At 34.8% G+C, this 26,549-nt stretch overlaps 1 protein-coding gene across 11 annotated transcripts in view; it reads right to left on the reverse strand.

Moving 5' to 3' along the window:
- Fam135a (family with sequence similarity 135 member A) overlaps positions 1-26,549 on the reverse strand; it is a 101,812-nt gene that overhangs the window by 16,241 nt on the left and 59,022 nt on the right. For 7 of the 11 annotated variants that reach the window (XM_021243671.2, XM_004864005.4, XM_004864004.4 and 4 more), the window contains 8 exons: positions 15,929-16,002; positions 14,804-14,958; positions 12,242-14,597; positions 10,572-10,732; positions 8,596-8,687; positions 7,985-8,082; positions 6,789-6,940; positions 4,437-4,547 (listed from right to left, as the gene is read on the reverse strand). In XM_021243671.2, coding sequence (XP_021099330.1) covers positions 4,437-4,547; positions 6,789-6,940; positions 7,985-8,082; positions 8,596-8,687; positions 10,572-10,732; positions 12,242-14,597; positions 14,804-14,958; positions 15,929-16,002 — 3,199 coding nt within the window. The remainder of the gene's footprint in view (positions 1-4,436; positions 4,548-6,788; positions 6,941-7,984; positions 8,083-8,595; positions 8,688-10,571; positions 10,733-12,241; positions 14,598-14,803; positions 14,959-15,928; positions 16,003-26,549) is intronic. The other 4 variants (XM_004864007.4, XM_004864006.4, XM_087205141.1 and 1 more) reach the window with 1 other exon arrangement.

Genomic DNA, 26,549 nt, shown 5'->3' on the forward strand with positions numbered 1-26,549 from the left:
CTCCATATCTCTTTAGGTCCTTCATCTTCTTTCCCTTGATACTCAATGATGAGATGTTAATATCCACACTATATTGTGAACATTATATATATGTTCTATCAGCAAGCTTGCAGAATGTGTGTGTGTGTGTCTGTGAAAATTTGCTCTAAGCCAAGTACAGTGCTACATGCCTGTAATCTCAGATACTTGGGAACTGACAAGCAGGAGGATCATAAATTTGAGGCCAGCCTGGGGAACTTGGCAAGGCCCTGTCTCAAAAATTAAAAAAAATACCCCCCTCAAAAACAGTCTAGAAGTGTTGCCCTGTTGTAGAGTACTTATTTAGCATGTGTAGGATCCTGGGTTCAATTCCTAGTAGCAAAAAAAAAAAAATTTCCATATGAATTTGCTTAATGTTTATAATTATAATATCTTCATCAAAAAGATACTTTCTTTTTCTTTTTTTTTGGTACTGCAGATTGAACTCAGGACCTTGCACTTGCAAGGCAGGTGGCAGAACCACTGAGCTAAATCCCCAGCCCAGATACTTTCGTTTAAAATGTAACATTTCTGTGACTCTTCACCAGATCTATTACGTATATAAAATGAAAAAAGCAGTATCATACCTAATAAATATATTTTTATAAAAAATAGTTTATTTGATTGTTTCAGAAATCATATAAATCATTTTAGGTTTTTAAAATGTTTTCTTCAGTTAATGATAATGAATAACTTTTTTTTTTTGGATAACTTTCAGTTAAGGAAAGCCAAAAATTTGCAGAGAAAAAAACTATTTCAAAACGCAGGTTCACAGCTGGGAGCTTTCCTTACATAAAAAAAGGAAAAAGGTTGAATTTTGATTTAGAAAGGTAATTTTAAGCTTTTCCAAGAGAATGGGAAATTAGCTGCTCAGAAGAAACTGAAGTAATAATCATAACAGGACAACTGAGACATTGTAGATTTTTTGTTTGTTTTTGAGACTGGGTCTTCCTATGCAGTTCAGGCTGCCCTGGAACTCACTATGTACCCCAAGCTGGCCTTGAACTCATGGCGATCCTCATACCTCAGCCTCTTGAACACTGGGGTCCCTGCAGTCACATGTGTGTGCCACCATGCCTGGTGTAGCTTTAGTAGAATAAAATATAAAAGAGAAATGATTATGTTTGATTATTTAAAAATGCTTGAAAAGAGCATATTAGTTAAGCAAATTGATTAATGTGCTCTTTTCCTTTGCTCTGTTTATGTTTCTAGTGCGAACCTACATATTTTTATGTTGTATTTGCTCTGCCAGTCTAGCAACCTCCTAGAAACTATTTCTTATAATTGGCTAGACAAAAAACAAAACAAAAAGAAGAAAAAAAATCATTGTTCAAAAGACTTCCTTTAACCTGTTATTAAAATTTTAAAATCAATTGATAAAAATTTGTTGATATTTAAAACTGAAATTAGAAGTAGCTTCTAAAGTTCTAGAAAATACACAGTACACTATTGTCTTACCATGATGTGCTTTGACCAGCAATCACTTACTAGCTTTATGACCTTGGGCAAGCCATTCAACCTCTTTGTGCTTCAGAGTCCTCACCTGCAAAGTCTGGGCAGTGTTCCTATCTCCGAGGGTTATAAAAGCTAACTCGTAATAATGTGCCACATGTGTGTTATTATTTTTCATTATATTAATATATAAATGAACACTGAAGACGGGTTCGTGCTGCACTGATGGTCTGGAAATACTGGACTCGGGTGATTCTCCTGCCTTCAGCTTCCCCAGGACCTGGGACCACAGGAGCCTATGGAACACATGCTTTGTCTAAGGGAACATTTAGGTTCAGTTTGGCTTTTACCCTATTTCTCGACCTGTCAGCAGTGATATAAATCCTAAGCTACACACAATGGTTCTAGCTAGTGTCAGGAAGCTTTTCTCACATGAGAACTATATATACATTGTATCTGATTTTGTCTATCTTAGTATGTGGTATCGGAACTGCCTTTAGATACTGAAAAATGTAAAGATAATCCATTGATTCACTCATCAATGCAATGGGTATATACTGAATGTCTACTAGGAAGAACTACAGTAAATATTAAATATGTATGGGAGAAATGGGAAAGAGGTGTCACAACAGATCCTATTTAAGAAAAGGAGGTTAAGAAATATAAATGACTGACATGAGACAAAGTATCATGAGTATGATGAAAGAAGTTTGTATGTAGTGCTATGGGAATTCAAAGATAATATGAACAATCTTGGGGCAGCAGAAGCAAAGTAGGGACAATCGAAGATGACTCTTGGGTGTTCCAAACCAGTAATTTAGAGGACAGAGCATCATTTTAAAGAATAGGGATGGAGGGGGAGGGAAAGCGGATGGGGAAAAAAAAAAAACTGAAGACAAAAATGCAAATAAAGCTTTTTTAAATTGTGCACTGCAAACGTACCAAAAAAAGAATAGCTAGCAAAAGATCGTATGTTCAGCCTGAAAGAGATTAGTTTGCTATGTAGAGACATCTAGCAGGCAAATGAGGATTGAAATTCACTACTGAGGTCAGTCCTGGAGACACAGGTTTGGGATATAAAGGTATATATGAGGTAGCTGAGAGCAGAGGAACAGTAGATCACACAGGACATCAAGAAAACCATTTGATAGCAGGTGATATTTGAGTTTAATTTTAGGACATGAAGAACATTAACTCAAAAAAGGATAAATACATGACAGAAGATGCAGATGAAAACAACACTGAGATTCCACCTCACCCCACAAAGAATGGCTGCTATCAAGAAATTAACAAATAACAAATGCTGGCGGGGCTGTGGGGAGAGAGGAACCCTTTCTCCATTGCTGGTGGGAGTGCAGACTGGTGCAATCACTGTGGAAGTCAGTATGGAGATACCTCAAAGAACTAGGGCTAGAGGTCCCATTTGACCCAGCTATTCCCCTGCTGGGTATCTTCCCAAAAGAATTAAAAGAATCATACTACAGTGATATATGTGCACCCATGTTCTTAGCGGCACAGTTTGTAATAGGTAAAGCTTGGAAGCAGCCCAAGTGCACATCAACTGGAAACTGGATAAAGAAAATGTGGTTTTTTTATAAACTGGAGTACTACTCAGCCATAAAGAATGAAAAACTAGAGTCATTTATAGCTAAATGGATGCATATCGAAGCCATACTCTTAAGTGAAATAAATAGGACACATATGTGTAAATACCTAATAGTTTCACTAGTGTGAGAAACTGATAGTGTAAACAAGGGTTAAAATGATTAAAATGAATAACTGATAATCTGAAACAGGAAAAAAGGTCCAAAGATGAAGGAGTGAAGGGAGGGGAAGGGGAAAGGAAAAACTATGAGAAAAGAAAAAAAAATGGAAATGAAATCTATGTAAATAGGGAAGGGCGGAGGGGGTGAAGGGTGCACAGGTAAAGGGGGGGGGGGGAGAACCAAGATATATCATGTACAGGTACAAACACCCAATGATAAATGTAAACGAATTGTATACCTAAAATGTACAAATAAAAGAACTAAAAAAAAAAAAAAATACATGAGCAGAAAAAACATGGGTGGAAGTATGGAGTTTCAGACCATGGTGGCAGTAATAGACAGAAGGGTGTGCATGGAAAGAGGAAGGAAAACAGGAGGCCAGCGGGATTCACAATATAACATGCTCGATCCCCTCATACATGGAATATGAATTTTGTCCTGAATACTACAAAACAGCATGAAGGATTTCAAACAGGCCCGGTATTCTCTGATTTAATTTTTGGGTGCTCATTTGACCTAATGAGGAAATGAGATTAGGTAGAAGGGGACACAGAAGGAAGGTAACCAGTTTGGAGGAAAAAGCAATAGTCTGTAAAGTGATAAGGATGACCTAAGGCAGTGCCAAAGAACAGAAATATTCGGTTACTAAGAAAGCTGAATGTTTTTAGACTTGGTAATATAGTAGACATGGGAAGAAGAGTGAGGAAGAGTCTAAACAACTTCTTGGTACCGGGGATCGAACTCGTGTCCTTGCGCTTGTGCAGCAGGCGACGAAACCACTGAGCTAAATCCCCGGCCCCAAAGCTCAACTATTAATAGTCTGGTTTTGGACATTTATCAGAAATTTTTGAAATAGGTAGAAAAACATAGTTTACTAAGAGTTGAGAACTGGGATACGACATGCAAAGGCCTTGTTAAAGAATAGAGACTAACATAACTGGTATTGAATAACAATAACATTTTTAGGATAATTTAAAAGTAGCTACAGCACCTAAAAGATAAATACAATCATAAAAACATTTAAAAACTATTCTTTCAACTGCTTAGTCTCAGTTTTGAGCCTGCTATTTCACTGCTATGAAATTATAGGAGAATGATACTTTTTAATCACCAGAAGATATCTTGTCAATTTATTTGCTGAAGGTTTATTCAGAAAAAGTTTTCATGTGCGTATTTTCCAAACTGTTAGTGGATACTTACCTGCTTTATTACTAAGCTTATACAAAAATGTTTGGCGAGGGTCTGAGTGATCTCGACATGTCAATTGCAACAGGGAACCTGATTTTTTCCATTTCTGCATAAACCAGAGACCTAGAGAGTTATATATAATATGAGTATAAATGGAAATATACAGTAACATATACCAAAATTATTATTTCTATATTTCACTTCAAAAATGACATCTCTTCAATTTACATTTTGTGGGCCAATAAAAATAATGTGCAAAATATTTCCACTTTCTGATAACAAATCCAAACATAAATAAAGATGCATAGGTCAACTATGGGTTGATGGTGGTTAGTGAAGAGCTCACTATTTCTATCACATTCAGTAATGAGACAGATCATAGCTTATGAAGGACAAATGTGAGTAGCGTGTACCTATAGATGTACTACATTTAATTTATAAGGAAACAGAAGAAGAACTTCAAACACAGGAGTAGATCCAGATGCCTAAGCATTGAGTGTTCAGTCTATAGATAATTACAGTTCAGGTATAGCAGACTAATATAAAAGATGAACTCTTAGAATGAATAATTGGTTAATGTTTTTAATAGCAGGTGAATATAATTTAAGTTTCATTTTTAATTATACATCTTTGTATTATCAATAATGCATAATTACACATCTTCCTCTTATAGAAATTAAATAAAACCTCAATCATTTTGGAATTTGTTTTCAAGACTGTGGAATATTCATTTCACATTCTTTGCTTCTACAATTAGGACAAAAGAGGAAGAAAGGGGGAAAATCCTCTTTAATTCATTAAATCTGATAGCTGTAAGTACATCTGAGAAAAAGGTTAGTGAAGAAATTCAAAGTACTGTACCACATCCCTTTCATGTTGATTTTATATCATACCATTTAATGATTTCACTTTTGTCACATTCTCTTTCTGAAACTACAAATATAGAATTGGCTGTGCTTTGAAATTACTAATTTGAAATGAGATACAAAGGAAATAGGTAAGGTACAGCAATAAAGGGAGGTAGAAAAGAAAACAGAAGTAAGAGTGTAAAGAATAAATGAAAAAAGCTGGGCATGGTGGTGCATGCCTGTAATCCTAGCACTTGGGAGGGTGAGGCAGGAGGATCACCACAAGTTCAAGCCCAGCCTGGGCTACATAGTGAGTTCAAGGCCAGTCTGAACTACACAGCAGTGTCTCAAAATAAAGAAAAAAGAAAAAACAAATTTTTTAAAAGAGACAAATCTAATTTTATTTACAATGGCAACCAATCAACTAACATATGAGCTATTGGGCCGGGGATTTAGCTTAGTGGTTTCAATGCCTGCTGTGCAAGCTCAAGGACCCAAGTTCGATCCCCGGTACCAAAAAAAAAAAAAAAAAAAATGAGCTATTAAAAATCTAAGGGATAAACCAAGGCAAGTCCCAGGCAAATCAATTACTAGATTTTTCTCAATAAGAATATTTCAACTAACTAAAATTAGGGTCTTAACTTTCAATTTAATTTCTTTAGAAATTCTTAATTAATTTCTTACAAATTATTTTCTTAACCTTTAATTGCTTACCAAATCAAAATAAAAAGCTAACATTCTAAATAAAATGTTTTATAGCTATATATTAAATATACTTATCTGTTCAAATAATAGAATGACAGATTAGTTTATAAGATAAATATGTACTGAAAATATTTGAAGTTTAATGAAAAAAGGGTAAAATGTTCTCGTGACTTTAGTTTTACAGTACTGGGGACTGAACTGAGCCTGCAGCAAGGTAGGCAAATACTCCAACACTGGGCTACATCCCCAGCATTCCCTATCCCCACTTTTTGTCTTTCTGAGGCACTGAAGATTAAACCCAAGGCCATTGGTCTGAACTATATCCCCAGCCCTTTTTAAAATTCTGAGACAGGGTACTGTTAAGTCTCCCAGGCTGGGCTTGAATTTGTGATCCTCCTACCCAAGGCTACCATAATAGTGGAATTATAGGCATGTTCAATTACACCTTCTCCCAAGTCCTTTCCATTTTATTTGTGAGACAGGATGTTGATAAATTGCCCAGGCTGGCCTCAAACTTGTAATCCTCCCGCCTCAGCTTCTCAAGAAGCTGGGATTACGGGTATATGCCACTGCATCCAGCTGTCTTATGACTTTTGATAAATAGCACCTCAATATGAGATTACTTTCTGAAATAAATTTTATCAACTTATTTCATGTACATAATAAAATACAAAATTACGTACATCTTTTGTTTCATGAAATTCCAATCATGTGACAAGTTGGCTTTAAAATAAATATCAATAATACTAGATTTTAACTTAAATTTCTTGCCTATGCCGTATTTTTTACCCAGAACAATGAACTCTTTTACCTGTATTAACAAGGGTGCTGCTGTTGTAGAGTGTGCCAAGGTGAGGTCCAGAAAGAGACAGAAAAGTATGGAGTCTGCTGAGGTAATACTTAAACCTCGGCCTCGTGAGCACAGAACGGATTATTAAATTGCCCAATGAATGTCCAATAAAGCTGTAAGAGGAAAAAGACATTTCTCCCATAATATTACTCTTAAAAACAAAAATCAAAGTTGATACTCTATACAGACATGAAATACTAACAATGTAAAATTTTCTAGTATGTTCTAAAATTGTAGTTTCATACTTTAAATAGTATCACTTAACATTTTAAAGAGGAAAATGAGAGAATATAGAAAGATCTCTATTATAAATTTAAATGTTTATAGAAAAAAAGTATTTACCAGAAAATTTTTACTTATCAAAGTTTGTAACTGCAGAGATGTAAAGACATTTTAAAAATAATAATATGACTGGGCCGGGGATTTAGCTCAGTGGCACTGCGCCTGCCTTGCAACTGCGAGGTCCTGAGTTTGATCCCCAGTACCGGAAAACAAAACAAAACAAAACAAATAATAATATGACTAGATTATAGGTTTTCCTCCGGAGGCACACAAATAAATTTATTTGTTAAGTCATTATTTCAGATGAGATTGGGCGGGTTCAGGGTGGTCTGGCCATAGACTAAGTCATTATTTCAAAAAAATGTTTTTGTACTTATAAATGAAATTCTACTCATAAAAGACAAGTTACCTTATACTCTGGTCTAAATTTCAAAGTTGAATGAGTTAAGAAAAAAATAATTTAAAAAAATTTAATTCATACATAATATTTGTATGTATTTATGTGGGAGAGTGATAATTCAAAGCAATATGTAATGATCAAATCAGGGTAATTAGCATTTCTGGCTCCTCAAACATCTATAATTCCTGTGTTGGGAACCTTTGGACAAGTTTTTGACTAGCAGTATTTTCATGGCACAAGTAAAATATGTACAACCACTAACCTACTTTCTGTCTCTTACAGACTTGTTCTTTTAGGACATATCATATAAATGAAATCACATAATGTCTTCCCTTAAAATCTTTTAATTTATTTTCTCTTAAATTAATTCAAGCTATACTTTCCTGTATTTCAGGTTAGGATAACACAACCATGAATTGTTTAGTTTCTCTAATTCCCAGGAATATAAAAATAAATTGTGTAATATAGAAGTTACCTTATTTTTGAAACCGTTAGACTATATATCTGAATATATTGTATTATCTCATCCAAAAGGCGATCAGTCATGCTATCAAAATCAGCAAAAGTATCATTCTAAATGAAAGTAAAAAAGATGTATTACATATTTAAATGTTTAATCACAAGAGAAACTAACTGAAAATAAATATTGTTTTAATTTAGGTATTGAGAATATGTTTAATTCCAATGGTTCTTAGAGAAGTTAATGGATGGAATATTCATTATATTAAAATGAGCAAAATGTTTCTAGGGAAAGAATGTTCAATATTTAAAACTGTTAAAAATGTCCAGTATATAAAACTTGCTTCATTTAGTTGTGTAGCCCAATTCCAATATTAAGCATAAGTCTAATTAGAATGGCTTAAATATTTGTACAGAAACATGAAATTCTCAATGTTTCTTTCATATGTGAAGGGAACACATAAGTCAAAACGTAAATCATATATACTTTATATATACACTTATGTTAAATTTCATAGAACTCAGAAAAATGATTTCTAATACCACAAGCATTTTGTAGCAAACAAGTATTTAGTAGAAGCTAGTACAAAACTGGTAGCTTTCACTGAAAACACTGCCATACTGTACCTGATTTCTCTCAGACATTAGAAAATCAATTCGTCCTCCAGGCAGCCCAAGTTCAATGTAAGTTTTTACCAATCGGAGATCTGCACTGTTACCTAGAAAATTTAAAAAATGATGTTTAAAGAATAAAATAAAGTACTGCAAAAGGTACAAAGAGTACCACTGTGCATTATTATAGCTTTCAGAGAAAAGTTTATGGTCCATGATATTTGTGACTAGATAATGAACTCTGAAATGAAGAGTTCTCAATTTTTATGCCAAAACCAATTTCTGTAGGCCAGACAAGTTTTTTTTTTAACAGTTTGCTTCTTAAGAAGTTTTGGTCACACTGATGCTTTCACTTTTCCACCTAAGAGTATATTTGTTTACAAACTGTCAGCACATCACTTGGGTGTAACTGACTTCTTATCACTGCCACTATAGATGGTCATTTAACCAAACTTGAGAACATTTTAGTTTGAATGTGTTGACTTTCCTTTGATGGTAATGGTACAGACTGAAGAAATACAAATATATTTCAATACCTAAAATAGTTTATTTTAATAATTATTAACTCAAAAGATGTCTACAGACATGTTTATAATAAAGATATGATATATAAATATAAACACTGTCTTTAAAAATTAGTGTATTTTTAGTCTTTTGGTTTACTAGCAATATAAGCATGTTACTATCCATTATGAGTTTTTATATTACCTTTCCAATATTTATCTTTTAAATACATGATTCATGCATTGACAGATAACTGTTTCAGTTCTGATTTAAAATGCACACCTCTAGTATTTCATTATTAAGTTTTACATGGCCCGGAAATACAATGTTTAAACACATTAATAAGCCAGAATCTATTTCTACTTAAGATTTAATGTTTGGTGCATAGATGTCATAATTGGGAATGGATACTAAGTATTAGCAATAGTTTCTTAGTTATTTGCTGATGTACATATTGTTAATAAATTTTTTAAATATTTAATTGTCTTTACATTCTGGGAATGAAGCCTTATTTGTTGTAGTAACTTTTGACATACTGATTCTATTTGGTAGCGTTTTATTAAACATATTTGTGTTAGATTGGTCTATTGTTTTGAGGGGTTATTGGTGTGATATTGTTACCACAGGTGATATCAAGGTTAGGTAACTTTAAGAATGGGCTGTGTTCTATCTTTTCTTCTCTATTGTTCTGGAACAAACTATGTAACATACAAATAATCTGTTTCTTGGAAGTTTCAAAGAAGAATTTTCCAGAGATTCTACTGTGACAAGAAATCTTCCTTGGGAGATAATTCTTTGAAAATTTTATTAGGGAGGAAAAAAAGGTTAGTATTGAAGGTTTCACATGTCTCTGCTTTTCTTTTTTTGAAAAAATACTGTTCAATTTCATGAGTATTTAGTAGTAAAGACCTTTGTTTAGTATTTTAATAACCATAAAGTCCAGCTAATTGTTACAGAAACACATTATAATAGAGTAATACTGTTAGTCTAGAAATATTTTGCTTTTTCTAAGTTTCTATATCTAAACAAAACAAAACAGAACAAATAAAAAACCCCCCAAAACTGCTAAGTAACCAAAATAGCTGTCAAAAAGCCACAGTATGAAAACCAATAAATTAGACTTTAATGGATACCTTAATAATCAACTTTAATTTCTTAGAATATTGACTTTCATAATTCATAAGGTTTAAGCAGCTAGCTAACAAAAGCAGGAAGACTTAAAGGGAGATGAAATGATTGCTGTGAGGTGATGGTGACAAAACCAACAATGAAAGAGGAGACAGAAAAATAAAAAAAATAAACAAGTGTTAGCATATGAGTGTCATTTAAAGAGAAAATGCAACTTAAGCATATTTCTTCTTTAAAATGTATTTAATATTAAATAATACAATTAAAATTTTTTGTTCAAAAATTAAAGAAAACTAAATGAGTTCTATGAGGAAAAGCAAACACAATGAGTGGCTTTTACACCGACAGATGCCACCTACCGTCTAAGCCGTGCACACAGACGATGAGATGCACCCCACCCTCAGACACAGCCTCTTCTTCCATGCTGAAATATGGCACTGAGGACGCCAGCAGAGGGACATCACTGTACATGAACCCGGGGAGTTTGAGTTGCTTCAGTTCTTCTTTTGCCTGAAGAAAGCTAAAGTAAAATATTATAAAGATACTCTTTATGAAGGATCACACTCAGCTCTGGAACCAAAAAGACAACTTCTTGAATTCAGAGAAAAGCAGAGGAAGAAACAGCAATCTTCGGTTTGGAAATCAGAAAAATATGTGGTATAGCCAAAATGATTTAAGATCAGAGGATAATTTTCTTTGCCATTTTTACTATAAATTCTAATCAAATATAATAAAAACATTAAGCCTGAAATCACTTAAAATATTCTTTTAAACTTGAAATCGAATCATATTAGCAGTGGTTATGTTTTCTGTAGTATTTAATATTGTATGTATACAAAATCTAGGGAGGTATTAGAAAAAGAAAATCTGAAGTTTATCATGTAATCAGATCTTCTTTTTTTTCCATTTTAACCAAAATGTAATGGTGAGAATGGTGGTTATTTACTAGCTTAGGTTATTTGAATTTTTCTCTAAAATTGCCAATAAGAAGGAGCAGAACCAAAAGGGATATCTGACTAAATGTAATTGGTAACATACTCATTTGGAATGACTGACAATTCTAACCAGCTTCAGGACTGCAAAGATCAAATGATTAACTACTAACACTACACAATTTTGATCAATAAAAAGTGTAACTCAAAGAAGGTAAAGAAACTAAAGTGTGTAAGATATACTAGGTCAATGGTGGTGAACCTATGGCACATGTGCCACAGTGAGCTGTTTATATCATTAAAAGCTCTAAAAGGTTCGCCATCACTGCACTAGATGAAGACATAAACCTTTGCTCTCTGACAATTCAGAAAGTGTGAGGTACTTAGCAGGTAGCATAATCTTTGGTCTGTTGGCATTTTGTATTGTTCTCTCACTGGTTTCTAGCTTAGGGTCTAGAGATCTTCAGTTTATGTATACATCAGAATAATCTGTGAATTGAGAATGTCTACTGTACACAGGCCGAGACTTCATGTACCCCAGAGATTATGATTCCATCTGGGGTGTAGCAGTAGAATATTTTGAGAACCAGTGCATACTAGTAAACCTATTTCATTTTCTAATTTTTCTGGCTATTTTACTGGTCTATGGAATCTCAATTCTCAAAGCCACTAACTTAGCTGTGGTAATACATGTCTGGTAGGTTTAAGTGATTTCTATATAACGTGTTATTCATTTACTTATTATTGTCCTTATTTCTTAAATATACTTATGAAACCTAGCTTTTTTTTTTCTGGGAGTTAATGGAGGAGAAATGAAATACTGATGAAAAAGGGGTTTGTTTAACTTCAATTATTCCATGCTAATAAAATTACCAATGGTACATTATATAAGGAATATTTAGCCTACAGAATGGGACAATCATTTGGAAACTACAGGTGTGTCCATCAAAAGGTATAATGCACTCATTTTAGATAATCAAAGGTGCACTTTTTCTACTACAGAAACTAGAGAACAAAATACATATTCAGCCCTTCAGCACTATTTCTGATGTGCTATATATATTTAGTGGCATATACTATTGAGCTTCATTACTTACGCTTGTATCTGAGGTTTTGGCGAATTCTCATACCAGGAAACTGAAGAAGTAAAGTTGTAAGAAATGCTGCTTGGCTGTTTTGTAATGGCATCAAATTTACTTTTAGAAGAATATTTCATACTACAAGGAGACTCTCGTGGTGCAGATGGGAAGGACAAACACCCGGAAGTACAAACAGTAGGCATATTTATACCATCCCTCAAATAGTCACTCTTTATTTTCTCTGATTTTGTAAGCCTTTCTTCTGCTAGTGCATCTCTGCTGGTGTAGTGGGCATTTATTGTTCCATCCAAAGCTGGACAATCTGTTTCTTCATAATACCCATTTTGAACCATTTGTTGATCCTGTTCTTCCTCCACATCCTCTTTACCCTGTTCTTGCTGAAGATTACTAATTTCCTTTTTGTAAATTTCCTTCTGAGGGCTAACTGAACTGCTGTAGCTAACATCACATGTGTCAGAAATATCTGTAATGCTCTGAGAACCAAAGTAATTTTCCACAAGCCCTTGCTTTACCACATCCGTACTGGCTGAAAAAGGGTCACTTGTGTCCAGCTGAGTTTCACTTTCAACTGTAGGGACTTCTGAATATATCTGTTTGAGATGTGATGCATCACTATTTTTTTTTTCCACAGTTCTATCTTCACTAACTTCTGCATTAGTAGAAACAGAACCTGAAACAACACAAGGAGTGCCGAAACAAATCAGTTTTGAATTTAACATTGCTGTTCCTGCAGAGTTAGTAGATTTATCAGGACTCTGGGAACCTTTACGTGTAGTGTCCAAGTTAGGTTTGGAGCTGCAAATGCTTTCCACATCACTGAAAGTATTTTTATCTGAAAAAACAAATTGTAAAGGGTCTTTAGTGCTTGAATTTAAGGAATGGATTGCTAAAGTTCCACTGTCCAAATGCTCTGAAAATATAACACTCTGCTGTTGCAAAATACTGCTTGACTTCTTAGTCTCACCATATTTTGGCAAATCAATTGTTCCTAGATTTAATACAGTTTTGCTATCGCTTAGATGGCATTCGGGCACAACAGATTTCTTAGAATTTTCATCAGGTGACAGTTCATCATCAGAAGGTAGAGAGTTTATAGATGTCAAAGATGACTGTATTTCACTTAAAGCACTGGTACTCTCAGTGCAATGGCTTCCTAATGAAAATTTTACATTACCATCAGGTTTCATCAAAAGCTGAGGAAATAATCTTTCATTATTGTAAGGACCTTGTCCTTGTGTGGTTTCCAAGACTATATCAAGGTTTGGATGTGTTGCAAAAGAACTTGGTTCGCTTTCGACACCTGAATCTGAAAATCTAGATGAGGCATATGTGGCATTAGTGTCTGGTAACTTAATTGTATCTCCACTTACTACAACATGATATTCTTTTGTAGAAGGAGCAGGTAGATTACTTCTTAATTTTACTAATGATTCACAAATAGAACGACACTTTGCTTCTTGCAAAGCTTCCTTTTCAAGTGTTGTTTCTATAGATTTAGATTTACCATGACAGGCTAAGGACTCAAAGGTGGATAGTAAACTGTCCACAAACATTTCATCTTGTCGAAGCTCAGCCCATGGTTCCATTTTAACAGTTATCTTCTCTTCACTGAAAGGATCTTTATTATTGGGCTTAACTTCAATTGTTCTAACTCCTGAAGATGGAGCTGTCTGATGATCATGGCAATCGTCTGATGAACTTCTGGGTGCCAGATAGTGATCCACGTGTGTGATTTCACTATCGTCCTGGGAGATATCAACTTTACCTGAAATGGACAAATTTGCACAAAGATTTAGGTTGTCAGAGTTCAAAGGATCAAACTGGTTTGGCTGTGTATTTTCAATATCTGGAGACTTTTGTTCAGTTCCCTCTGTATTAGTTGGCAAATAGCTAGCTTCCTTTTTACTTGTCTGTCTGATGTAGGTCTTTGGGTCAAAATTATATCCACATATTGTGGGATCCAGACCTTCCTTCTGACTATGTGAAGGATTACCTTCAAAGCATTTAGTGAGGTCATCTGATGCTGTGCTTTTCAAACATTTGTAGCTTACTAAAACCACAGAATTTTTAGAGTTCTGTTTTATTAATTTCTTGGGGTTTTCTGGTTTCATTGTTTTCATGAGCTTAGTAACCTTAACCTTGGATTTAATTGATTCTTCATCCTTTCCTTTTAGAGGTTTTGTCAGCTGCTTTTCACCTTCTGTATACCAAATATTGGAGGCACCAGCAGGTCTGATCTTCAACTCTGGGCTAGAAAGTCCTGCTACGGAGCTTTCTTCAGTCTCATATTTATCCATTCTATTGGACTCTGACTTCTGAAGATTCTGAATTCCCATCCAGGGTGCATCTAATTCTTTTATCCAAAGAAAAAAAGATTCAGGTTTAAAACAAGTACAAGAACTCATATGATTAAGATTATTTCTTCTAACTATAACTTTCTAATATCTTCAAAAATAAATAAAATTGGAGGGGAAAAATTGACACTAGGGAGTGATTTTATGTATATTAGAATACACAGAAAATGATATGTGCAGCTTATATATCTTAGATTATACTTACCTTCAATAACTGAATCTAAATACCTATCTTCAAAGATTATAGGTAATGAATTGAGATCTCCATCTAATTCACTACATTCAATAGGCAGGGGTGGGAGAGAACTGCAGAAGGAAGTATTTTTGATAGCGGTGCACATCTGCAGATGACTCTGAGCACTGAAAAATATTTCATAAGTCAGATTATAATAAAAAATTACATCCAACTCTACTTTGCTGTCCCCCATCTCTTACCCCAATATTCCTATCATCTTTCTTCAAGATATCACCTTCTTATCAAAGAATTTTTTAGTCAGAGATAAAAACCAGTAAAATGAAAATTATCACTTGACGATAAATTATTGACATAAAATTATGCTGACAGATTATTTAATTTCTATGTTCCCCTATATTTCCTTATGTTATTTCAAGGTGAATATTTACACTTACTGCCTGAGCTTCCAAATTTGCTGTAAATATATATATGAGAAATACTAAATGCCCAAATTATTTGATAACACTGGGAAAAAAGTATGTATGTTTGTTCCACTGTGGCTTCTTTACTTAATGCATTATTGACAAAATTAATAGCTATTTAAAACAAGGTAGATAACTTTCCAATACAAAATAGTTTTTAAAACAACCCTGTTTCTTATGGAAAATTTCAAACAAATAAAAATAAACAAAATAATACTAAAAAAACCTCCATGTACTTATTACCCAGTCTGAATAATTAACATATGCCTTTCTTGTTTTATCTATACCTCAACATTTACTACCTAGCCCTACACTATTGTTTATAGGTATTTGTTTATTTTGAAAACAGTTTATATGCATTGAAAGATATAAATCCTAGCTGTATGTTTCTGACAAATGAACACGTGACACAGAACATTTCCATCTACTCAGAGTTCCTTCATGTCTTTCCAATCTTCCAGTGCAGGGTCGCAAGTACATTATGTTTCTTTGTGTAAAGCAAGGGGCCTTCGTGAAACAATTCGTAAGATTAAACCCAATTTGACTAAAAAGGAGATTCTGAACCCTGAATTCCCTCAATTTTTTCTATTTTAAATACTGCATACTGTGGCACTAATAAAATCTGAGATGTCATATGTAAAAGTAAGTTTAATTTTATATTAACGTTACTCACTGAAGTTCTTGATATGCAATGGCGGCTTCTCTTGGATGTTCAAAACAAAAGAATGCCTCAGAAAATCTGCGAACCTAAAAAGTTTCAAGATGTCTTACTAACAAACAAGGCACATTTAAAAAATTAATCTAATGAAGATTAAAATCCTGGATGTTCTGTATATTTACACACAAAATCAGTAATATATTTTTAATGCTTATAACTACAGTAAAACCGGAAGTCTGCCTAAACCCTGCCCTGCAAATTTAAAATAAGAAGCACTATATACAACCAGTACATTCTCAGAAAGAAATTCTGCTTTGGGCCGGGGATTTAGCTCAGTGGTTCCACCGCCTGCCTCGCAAGCGCAAGGACCTGAGTTCGATCACCAGTACCAAAAAAAAAAAAAATTTCTACTTTATTACATTTATATTTCAGTTGTACTGAAAGAATATCAGATCAAATAGTTTTAGGGATGAGTATAACTTCTTAAGCATGCAAACTTCCATGTTTTGAACAGGTAATATTCCAGAGGTTCTATAAATGGGAAAAATGGCTATACTATTTCGTTATAACTCTTTCCTTCTTCTAGGGCATAAATTGCATCCACACTGTTGAAAATAACATTTTATAATTTTTAAATCTCTGTGAAAGTTAGTAAGAATTCACTGATCCACTAGCCTCCTCCCTGGAAAACAGTGGCTATACATTACAACCTAGGTCCTGCTAATCTACATGGCAGCTCTTTTTTTTTTGGTATCAGGGATCGAACTCGGGACCTTGTGCTTGTGAGGCAGGCACCAGAACCACTGAGCTAAATTCCTGGCCCCCTTGGCAGCTCTTAAGCACAAATTTCAAAAGCATTCTTTCCACAGGTAGATGCAACTGGTATCCAAAGAGGAAAGGCCAAGTTTCAGTTTCCACTCTTTCAGAATGGCCTTTAATTTAGAACAGTCCAATTTTGTTAATTACTTAGAAACAGTAAGAAAAATTATGAAGCTTTGACCTCATATCAGCACTGGTAATTTTAAAGTTCCCCAGGTGATTCTAACAAACAGCCATGGTTGAAAATTTCTATTTTAACTTATTATTACTCCATGGCAAAGAAACTGACATATTGCTCTTTTTATGAAAACAGATATAAAACTGGATCAAAGCCAAGTGCAGTGGAAGATGCCTATAGTCCTCGCTACTTTCGAGGCGGAAGCAGGAAGATCATTTGGGCTCAGGAGCTTGAGACTAGCCTGGGCAACACAGTGAGACCTGTCTCAAAAAACAAAACAAAACAAAACTGAATAAAAACACAAAGAAACTATTTTAAGCATCGAAGAACATGTATCAGATATGCAAAGAAACAGGAAATCATAATTCAAAATTAGGAAGTAGAAATGATACCAAAATGATTCAGGTGTTAGAATAGTAGTGTGTGTGTGTGTGTGTGTGTGTGTGTGTGTGTGTATCCTGGAGATGGAACCCAGGACCTCACAAGTCCTAGGCAAGTGCTCTACTACTGAGCTACATCCCTAGCACTTTGAGACAAGGTCTTGCGAAGTTGCTCTGGCCTGGAACTTGTAACCCTCCTGCCTCAGCCTTTTCAGTAGCTGGGATCACAAGCATGCACTACCATGCTGGTCTCTATTTTTTTCTACTTTATTTTTTTAGAGCAGTTTTAGGGTTTACAGAAATTAATAATCAGAAAGCAATGGACAACTTTCAAGTAACCTCTCCCCCACCTCTTCATTCCTTCCTTTCATCCCTCTAAACCTCTGGCACCCACTGATATCTTTACTGTTACCACAGTTTTCCTTTTTTCTAGAATGTTATAAAGTTGGAATCATAGCACAGGCAGTCTTTCAGACTGACTTATTTCAGATAATAGGCTTTCAAGGTCTCTCCATGTCTCGTTATGGCTTAATCATTTCTTCTTATCACTAAATAACATTCTATTGCATGGGTGTGCAAGTTTGTTTAATTAATCACCTATCGAAGGATATCTCAGATGCTTCCAAATTTTAGTAAAAAGTTTGAAAATGGCTGTTACAAACAACCATGTGCAGGTTTTGTCTTGGACCTAAGTTTTGAACTCAGCTGAGTAAATACTAAAAAGCATGACAGGTGGATGGTATGGTGAGTATATTCAGTTTGTAAGAAACCGTGAAATTGTCTTCCACAGTGGCAATCTCATTCTGCATTCATATCAGCAGTGAATGAGAATGTTGTTTCACCTCTTGCCAACATCTGGTGTGGTCCATGTTTCTGTTTTTAAATTTTTTTTTTATCAGTGTTTTAGATTTCAACGATTCTTTTGGATGTACAGTGGTGTCTTATTTTAATGTGCGATTCCCTATTAGCATATAAGTTGAGTACTTTCCTTCTCCCACATGGAAGGCTAGAGAGAGCAGTTGGCTATTTCCTTTCCTTCAGGTCAGTCAGGCTCTGGTAAGACAGTTTCTATGGAGACATGCTAAGGACAGAATGTTACGGGTGCATTTCAAATGGATACATTTCTCCCATCCCCAACTAGAAGCAAGAGGAGATTTCCCTTCATTTTCACTGTGATAACTTGATAGGGCTTTTGGAAGTAAAACTCACAAAAGTACAAGGATCACCTCAATACTCCTACCCCGGAGTTTTAAATTCAAGTCTGTTCACACCAAATCTCTAGAAATCCATCACTTACAGTTTCATTTTTCCTACTCTAGCTCTCCTAGGCATCTGAATCTCCAACTCTGGGATGGCACTTTGCCTATGATACCTTTCTGTGTTAGATCCACGGAAAGCCACTAATTTTCAGTTTGTCTGTTCTTTTCTTACTGTTAGATGGGGTGATGACTTTCAAGTCTCCTACATACTGGATGGGAAATCAGAACTCCAGCCAAGTACTTAAACAGTGAGAATAAATTGCCTAGTGGCCTAAAGATGGGCATGATGAATGAGCAGATAGGGAATCTCAGCAGAAAAATGTAACAAGTGTTACAAAAAAAGAAAACCAAATAAAAATTTTAGAAATGCACAGTATAATATCTAAAATAAAATTTTATTAGTTGAGCTCAAAAGATTAGACATTACAGAAAAGAAATCATGAATGTGAAGATAAAAATGACAAATTATTCAGACTGAAGAACATACAGAAAAACTGATTAAAAACAAGAGTATCAAATGGTACATTATGTAAAATGAAAGTATCAGAGAAAAAGAAGAAAGAAATGGAGCAGAAAAATAATCTGAGGATATAAAAGTTGAACATTTCCTCCATATTGGTAAAAATATCATATGGTAGCTCTAGGAATCTCAGCAAATCCCACAGGGATAACATGAGTCTAACTGCTGAAAGAAGATGAGGGAAGGGGGAACTAGGAGCGACTGGTTAACTAGAATGATGAAAATGTCCTGGAACTTGATAAAGGTATGTAACGGCTCTACCACATTGTGAATAGACTAAATGCCATTGAATTGTACATACTGAGGTTGATAATTTATTAGGTAGATTTTTTGGGGGGGGGTACCAGGGATCGGACTCAGAACCTTGCACTTGCAAGGCAGGTAATAGCACCACTGAGCTAAGTTCCCGGCCCCTTGGAATTCTATTTTATTGGATCTCTTGATTCACTTTTTTTTCTGGCTCCAACTTTCATCTATTTTTAATTTTAATTTTTGCTGTGCTGGGGATTGGATCCAGGACCTCAATCATGGTAGGCAAGAGCTCTATTACTGAGACATACCTCTAGTCCCTTTATTTTTTATTTGCAGTGCAAAGGATTTTATTTTTAATACACTTGTATTATCTGTATCTATTAAAGGAGATCACTGTGCTATTTCTACATCTGCATACAGTGTGCATACACTAATCAAATCCAGCCTTCTTTTATCCCCCTCCTCACTCTCAAGTAATCACTATCTTACATTCACTTTTTTTTTAACTTCCACATATAAGAGTAAACATGTGAATAATGTCCTCCAGTTCTCTACATTTTGCTGCAAATTAAGTCTGAATTTTCTTGATTTTGATTTTCTGCAAATGCATGGGAAACAGATGGAACGTGGAAGCATCAGGTTCCCACCACTCACCAGCCATGGATCTTTGGCCAAGTCATTTCACCTTCTAAATTTACTATTTCTTTTGCAAAGTGGGAATGATACAATGTTTACTTCATGGCTTTTTAGGGGGGATGATTTAAATTAGCTAACACTTGTAAAGCAATTAGCCTTGGCAGCTAATACCTGGTACCTACAAGGGGTGATCAAAATATAGAGCCACAACAAGACAGCTAAAGACACTCATGAAAGAGGACTTCCAGAACTGCTTCAGAAAGTGCCAAGAATGATGGGATAAGTGTGTTTGAAGCAAGGAGGAGTACTTTGAGGGATTAACAGCTGCAGATGACTATAATACTGATTATGCCCAAAGCAGGCTGTGAAGAGTTAACCCCACAACTGGCTTGTTTTGAGAAGTGAGTCTGGCTGAAGGCCATGTGCTGAGGTCAGAGTAACTCGCACCCAAATTCCGTTCCCACAACTAAAACCTTCCAACTAGAAGGTCACTGTTCCAATTACAATCATGTATCTTGTCTATTCTGTTCCTAATTTGAGAATGCTTTGTCTTGTCCTTTATGAGCTGTTTACATTAATTTCCAAAGAAACCAAACATTGCCTTTACCCCAATTGATTGCCAATAAAGGTCAGTGCCTGGGACTGTCCAGCGCCTTTACTGGTTGCACCAGCATTGGTCATCCTGGCACCCCACTTTCTCTCTCCTAGTTCTGTCTCCTAGTGTATTCTTTTTCTCAGGCCTGCATCACACATTGGGTAGGTGGGTACTGGAACCTGACTATAAGGGGTCTCTGGCAAACAGCAATGTGTCTGTAAAAAATTCTTAAATTTAAACATTCACTGTGTCTTTCAATCATACTTCGTATATGTTTGTTGAGTAAAGATATGTAAATAAATTATTATGGTCCTTCTGTGAGGATTTTATGGGAAAAAGAAATACCAAAACTTTTCTTCTTCAAGAGCATGATAATGTATTCTATACTCAACCAGTTACAAAGAAAAAACAACTTTTCCTCCTCCTAATTTAGATGAATTCTTGGGTTTATGATCAATGGTTCTGAAACAATCAGGATTTCAATGAAAGGGGAATAACAAAATTACTGCTATGAACTAAAATAAATATAAATAGGCAACTATAACTAGGCATAGTGGCTCATGCCTGTAATCCCAAAAACTGGGAGGCTGGGGCAGGAGCGTTGCTGTCAGTTTGAGGTCAATTTGGGCTAAACAGTGAGTTCAGGGCCGGGGATTTAGCTCAGTGGTTCTGCCACCTGCCTTGCAAGTGCAAGGGCCCGAGTTCGATCCCCGGTACCAAAAAACAAAAATCAAAAAAACCAAACAAAAAACCAAAAAAAACCAGTGGGTTCAAAGCCAGCTTATGAGACCCTGTCTCAAAAAGCCAAAGAGGCAACTATAAGGTGAGAGTACTCAAAGAAAAAAAAGAGGATAAACTTAGAAGAGCAAAGAAGGGTACAACTGAATAAAACAGATGGCAAAACAGGGCAGAGTAATTTTCATATCATGTTCAATGAAGACTTTTATAAAAACTCTCATCCTGATAATTATAGTTTGAAATATTTTATGAAATATCTTGTAAGAGATTTTCACTTTATAGATCAAGAAAAGGCACATTAATACAAAGAGTTTAAATAAGCCATATGGTACAATATTACGTGACTGAATAGTAGAATCATCATATACACCTGGATTTCTTTGCTGTAGGTCAGAACCACAAAACCACTTATTAAATAAGACCATATGCTTACAACAGGCTATTTCTACACAAGAATAAGCTCAAAATTAATTTGCTTCATGATCAAGAAACTGTGTTTTCAGGCATACTTCATTTATACAAAAAATGTTTTACAGATAAATTCTTTGCTTGATGTGAAATGCAAATTTAACTGGGCATTTCAGCAATCCTATATATTTGGCTTGAGCATCATTACGTATAAACATTTGGTATGACAGAACTAGAGACTTATACAAGTTGATGAGTAATAGATCTGTTAAATAATGCCAAATCAATTGTTACTTTGACTCCATTAGCCCTTTCAAGAGTTTGTTCAGGCCAGAATAAAAGTCTATAAGGTTACCACAAAGCAAAAAAGTCTGGTTCTCCAAATGTGTAACTAATACATTAATCTCCTTAATAATGGACATTATACCTGGCACAAGTTACAATCAGCATTAAATATAGCATGGGTGATATTATAATGGGAAACATTAAACAAAAAGAGGCATCTTTGGAAGCACTAACAACAAAGATGAATAAAATTACTGATGGATAAATTGAGGTGAAAGCATGTTCTGTAAAACATAAATACTGCTGAGACAGCTCTCCATGGATCTGCTGCATTTCTCCAAGCCATAGGAGCAAGAGCACTGACTGGATTCTTGTACTGGAAAAAGTCTGAGAAGACATGGATATGTCTGCCTTTGAAGCAAGGGGCAGGTTTACTTAGTCTTGGTAGATAAAGATTCTTTTTGGAGCAAACGACAAATCAGTTTATCATACATTATAAACTATGTGGAATCCCAAACTATAATTTCTCTCCTGTAATTCAACCTTCTCTGGACTGGTGTGTGGAAACTGAGGGTTGAAGAAGCATCCAAAGTAATATTCTGGCTGTTGTTGTTACTGTGGGTACTGAGATGCTTTGTTTCTGATCCTGAGCACTCATGCCTTTTGCCAGTATCCATGAATCAATGTGTGGAAGACTAAGGCATGCTAGCTTAGAAGCAGGGTAAAATCTTGGATTCTTTACGGTTCTTGATACATACAGAATTCAGTATAATTTCAAAAACTTTTTGCTTTTTATAAGTTAGTTCACTTGATCATTTCATTAACACAGGCAACTGAGGACTACTCAATGTACAATAATCTCTATGTGCTAATGTTAATGTATAGGGCAGATGACTATAGACCTCAACAATATTAGATGATTTAACTTGCCAAGAATCTGAAAACCTGCACATTCTGAATCTTGATATCAAATACAAAGTTGAACTAATATTAAAATTAAACTGTCTTTGCAAGTATTGACTTACAGGTCCCTTTGTAGTCTTTTTGCTTCACTATTTGCTTTCACAGCAGTAAGGAGAGATTTTTATCCTGGAGGTTTATTTTTATGATGTAGCTCAGCTGTGCTGCTTCTGAATGCATTATCAGACAACCTATATATTTTACTGTAGCCAAATCTGTTCCTGTACCCTGAATGACATTTAGACTGCTTTGATTCCTGTACACTTAGTGATGCATTTTAAGAGTACCCAAGACACTTTCTGAGTAAAGTTCCCAGTGAACTACATAAATGGGAGCCAGAATACATGATATATCTCTCCCAGTTTTGTGATACACTAGATGGTAGGGCAAGGCTTATTATCCTGTTAAAGTAACATAAGGGCATTTTCTCATAGTACCTCAATTACCCATTCTTCACTCCTTTACAAGTTAAAACAAGTGCTATTTTGGTATTCTGAATAGGGTGAGATAAAGGGAAGCTCTAGGTACAAGTTTATCTTTGCCATTTTAATTTCCACAAATCTGATTTTTGTCTTGGCTTCCTTTCTTTGTCCCTTCTTCTCAAAGTCCTGTTCTCTAGCTGCTTTCTGACTACAGTATTCAATTTACCTTCCTGTTTCTACTCCAGGCAGGAAAACTTCATCCTCATAGAATATTATGCTATGAAGTTGCCTCTATACTATCAGTACCTCCTTCCTTAGCTCCTTCCTCAGCTCCTTCCTCCTCTGTTTCCTGGTTGCTATGCCATGAGCAGCTTTCCTCCTCTACATCTATCTGGCATGTCTTTCTACCCTGGAGTCAGCCAACTTTGAACTGTGAGGCAAAATAAACCTCACCTGCTTTAAGTTTCAGATGTTGGGTACTGTGTCTCATTGAGAAGGAAACAGGACAGATACTATCAATTACAAGTATCTTTAGTTGGGCTGTCATGGCTGCCATGATGTCCTGAACTGATTCAAACATTTACATTTCATGGTCAGTTTGACTTTGGGGAAGAGGCAGAAGTTCACTGGTATCAGATCTGATGAATAAATTGGATGTGGACACATTTAATTTTTTTCTGAATTTTCCTTTGTGTTCAAGGCAGTAGCATTCATCATATTTTTGATCACTCGTAAAGACATTCACAAAAGAGGACTTCCAGAACTGCTTCAGAAAGTGGCAAAAAAAGATGAAATAAATATGTTTGAAGTGAGGGGGAGAATAATGAGGGGTAATGTGTCTTTTACTGTAATACATTTTTTTGGAATTTAAAAATTCACTTTAATTTTCATTCCTCTATATTTGACATCAACAAATTAAAATATTTGGACAGAACAGATAAAAGAAAATATTAGAAAAATATAATTTATTAATATAAATTAAAAATAAATAAAATATAATATCCCCACTAATACTGTGTCATCTTAATATAATCATCATATAATACAAATCCAAACTGAGGGATCGTTTGAACAACTACTGGTTAATACTCTCTAAAAAAGTCAATTTTGAAATACAAAGAAAAGATAAGGAACTATTCTCAATTAAATGTGTCTAAAGGGATATTAAAATTAAACACAATGTGAGATCCTGAATCTGATCCTGGAAATGGGGAAAAAGTGATCTAAGACCTGATTACAACTGGAAAATTTAAATGAGTCATATTAGATGTCAGTGTCATATCAATATAAAATTTTCTACAGTTGCTAAGAGTTATGTGATAGAATGTCTGCGTTTTTCAGGAAATACATGCTTAAGTATTTGTAGACAAAAGAATATTATGTCTCTAACAGATAGTTCAGGAGATAAAAGTACATTTGTATGTATTTATGTGTGTATTTCTACACAAAAAGGACCAATAAAACAAATGTTCCAAAATGGTAATTAGAAGTACTCTGTACTAACACTGTAATATTTCTGTAAGTTTTTAACTATATTTCATAGTTTGGCTTTCACATTTAAGTCTTTAATGCACTCGAAAGTGAACTTAATATAATTTTTTTCCCACATGGACACCCAACTATCATATCATTTACTGAAAACATCACATTTTTTTTCCATGTTTTACCCATTTTTTATTAATATAACAATTTCTTCCACAATGATAACTGCAGCAAAAAACTTCAATAACTTTAGCCAATTTGCTGACATGTTTTACAATCTTTTAATTAATATGGTGCATAGACATTTGTAAACTACACAGTCACACCATTAAGCAACTAATAAATTTTGAAATGTTAGTGGAAGAGTTACACTCTAGTTTACTTTCTCCTTTTCCTTATATGTATTTTATATTCATGTGTTCTACTGATTTTTTTACTAGACTCTATTAAATTCTAGATTTAAATATGGCAAAGCGTAAGACAAAATAGTGATGGGTGTCAACAAAATAGCTGAGTTTTTTCAGTGGGTAAGCCACTTAAATCTATTCTCTAAAAGACAATTATTCAACCTAACACAAACATAGGGAAAGCGGGATTTCAATCTTAGGTTCTTCAGTTTGACCTGTCAGGTCCATGGGAACATTCAGGCCCCAGTTTGAATGTCTATGTGCTAAAAAGTTAACTGTGTCACTAATGGAATGCCCATTAGCTGAAAAAAGAACCCCAAGACACATTAAAGAAGATATTCAACTTGCAGGAGATAGGGAGTTTGACACAAGATAAAATGGTATTATACCTAAATAATTTTTAAGGAACTTTTAAAATCTACTGACTATCACTGTATGAAGAACTCAGGTTAACAGTTCTACACTCTTAATTAAAAGGACAATCATTTAATCAATTTTCTGCAGTGAATCATTAGACTAAATTCCCATAATCTAGAATTCCCAGTATGTTCCACCTTGAGGCTGACACAATCTGGGTCATTATCTCATATACATTCAGTAAATATTCAGTGACCGAGTTTAAAGTTAGACATCATATAACACTAAAGAATTAGGTGAAACCAATATTGTATTACCTCACAGCTTTTCCTTACATCTCTTAATTTCCACCAACAAATCTAGGGCAACTTTTGCCTCTACTACTTTATTTTATGGAAGCTGAAGTATGTCATTGCTGCTGATATGTAACTTTTTTTTACATTATGGTCCTATTTCTGTTAAATAATTCTTATAGTTTTTATCAATTTAAGCTTTTAGAAAACTCCTTTTAGAACTCTGGAACAATGCATAAAATTAAATTTAAAATTTTTTCCATTTTGCTTATTAAATACAATAAAATTCTTGCTGGGCATGGTGGCGGATGCCTGTAATCCCAGCACTCAGAAGGCTGAAGCGGGACAATCACCACAAGTTTGAGATCAGCCTGGGATACATAAGTGTTCAAGGCCAGCCTGGACTACATCAGTGAGACCCTGCCTAAAAAATCAATCAATCAATCAATTTGATATATGTTCTAGACAAATTAGGTTACTGAACAAGAGTTCTCTGTTCACCTAATAACAATGTTTTGGGGGCTTTTCTGTTTTGTATTGTTTTGAGAGGGTCTCACTATATAGTTCATGCTATCCTTGAACTATGCTAGCCCAGGCTGGCTTTGAACTTACAGCAATCTTCCTGCCTCAGCCTCCCTGGTGCTG

The sequence above is a fragment of the Heterocephalus glaber genome, unplaced genomic scaffold (genome assembly GCF_053883595.1).
Source record: "Heterocephalus glaber isolate CG9 unplaced genomic scaffold, H.glaber_assembly_v1.0 deba00000594, whole genome shotgun sequence".
NCBI lineage: Eukaryota > Metazoa > Chordata > Mammalia > Rodentia > Bathyergidae > Heterocephalus > Heterocephalus glaber.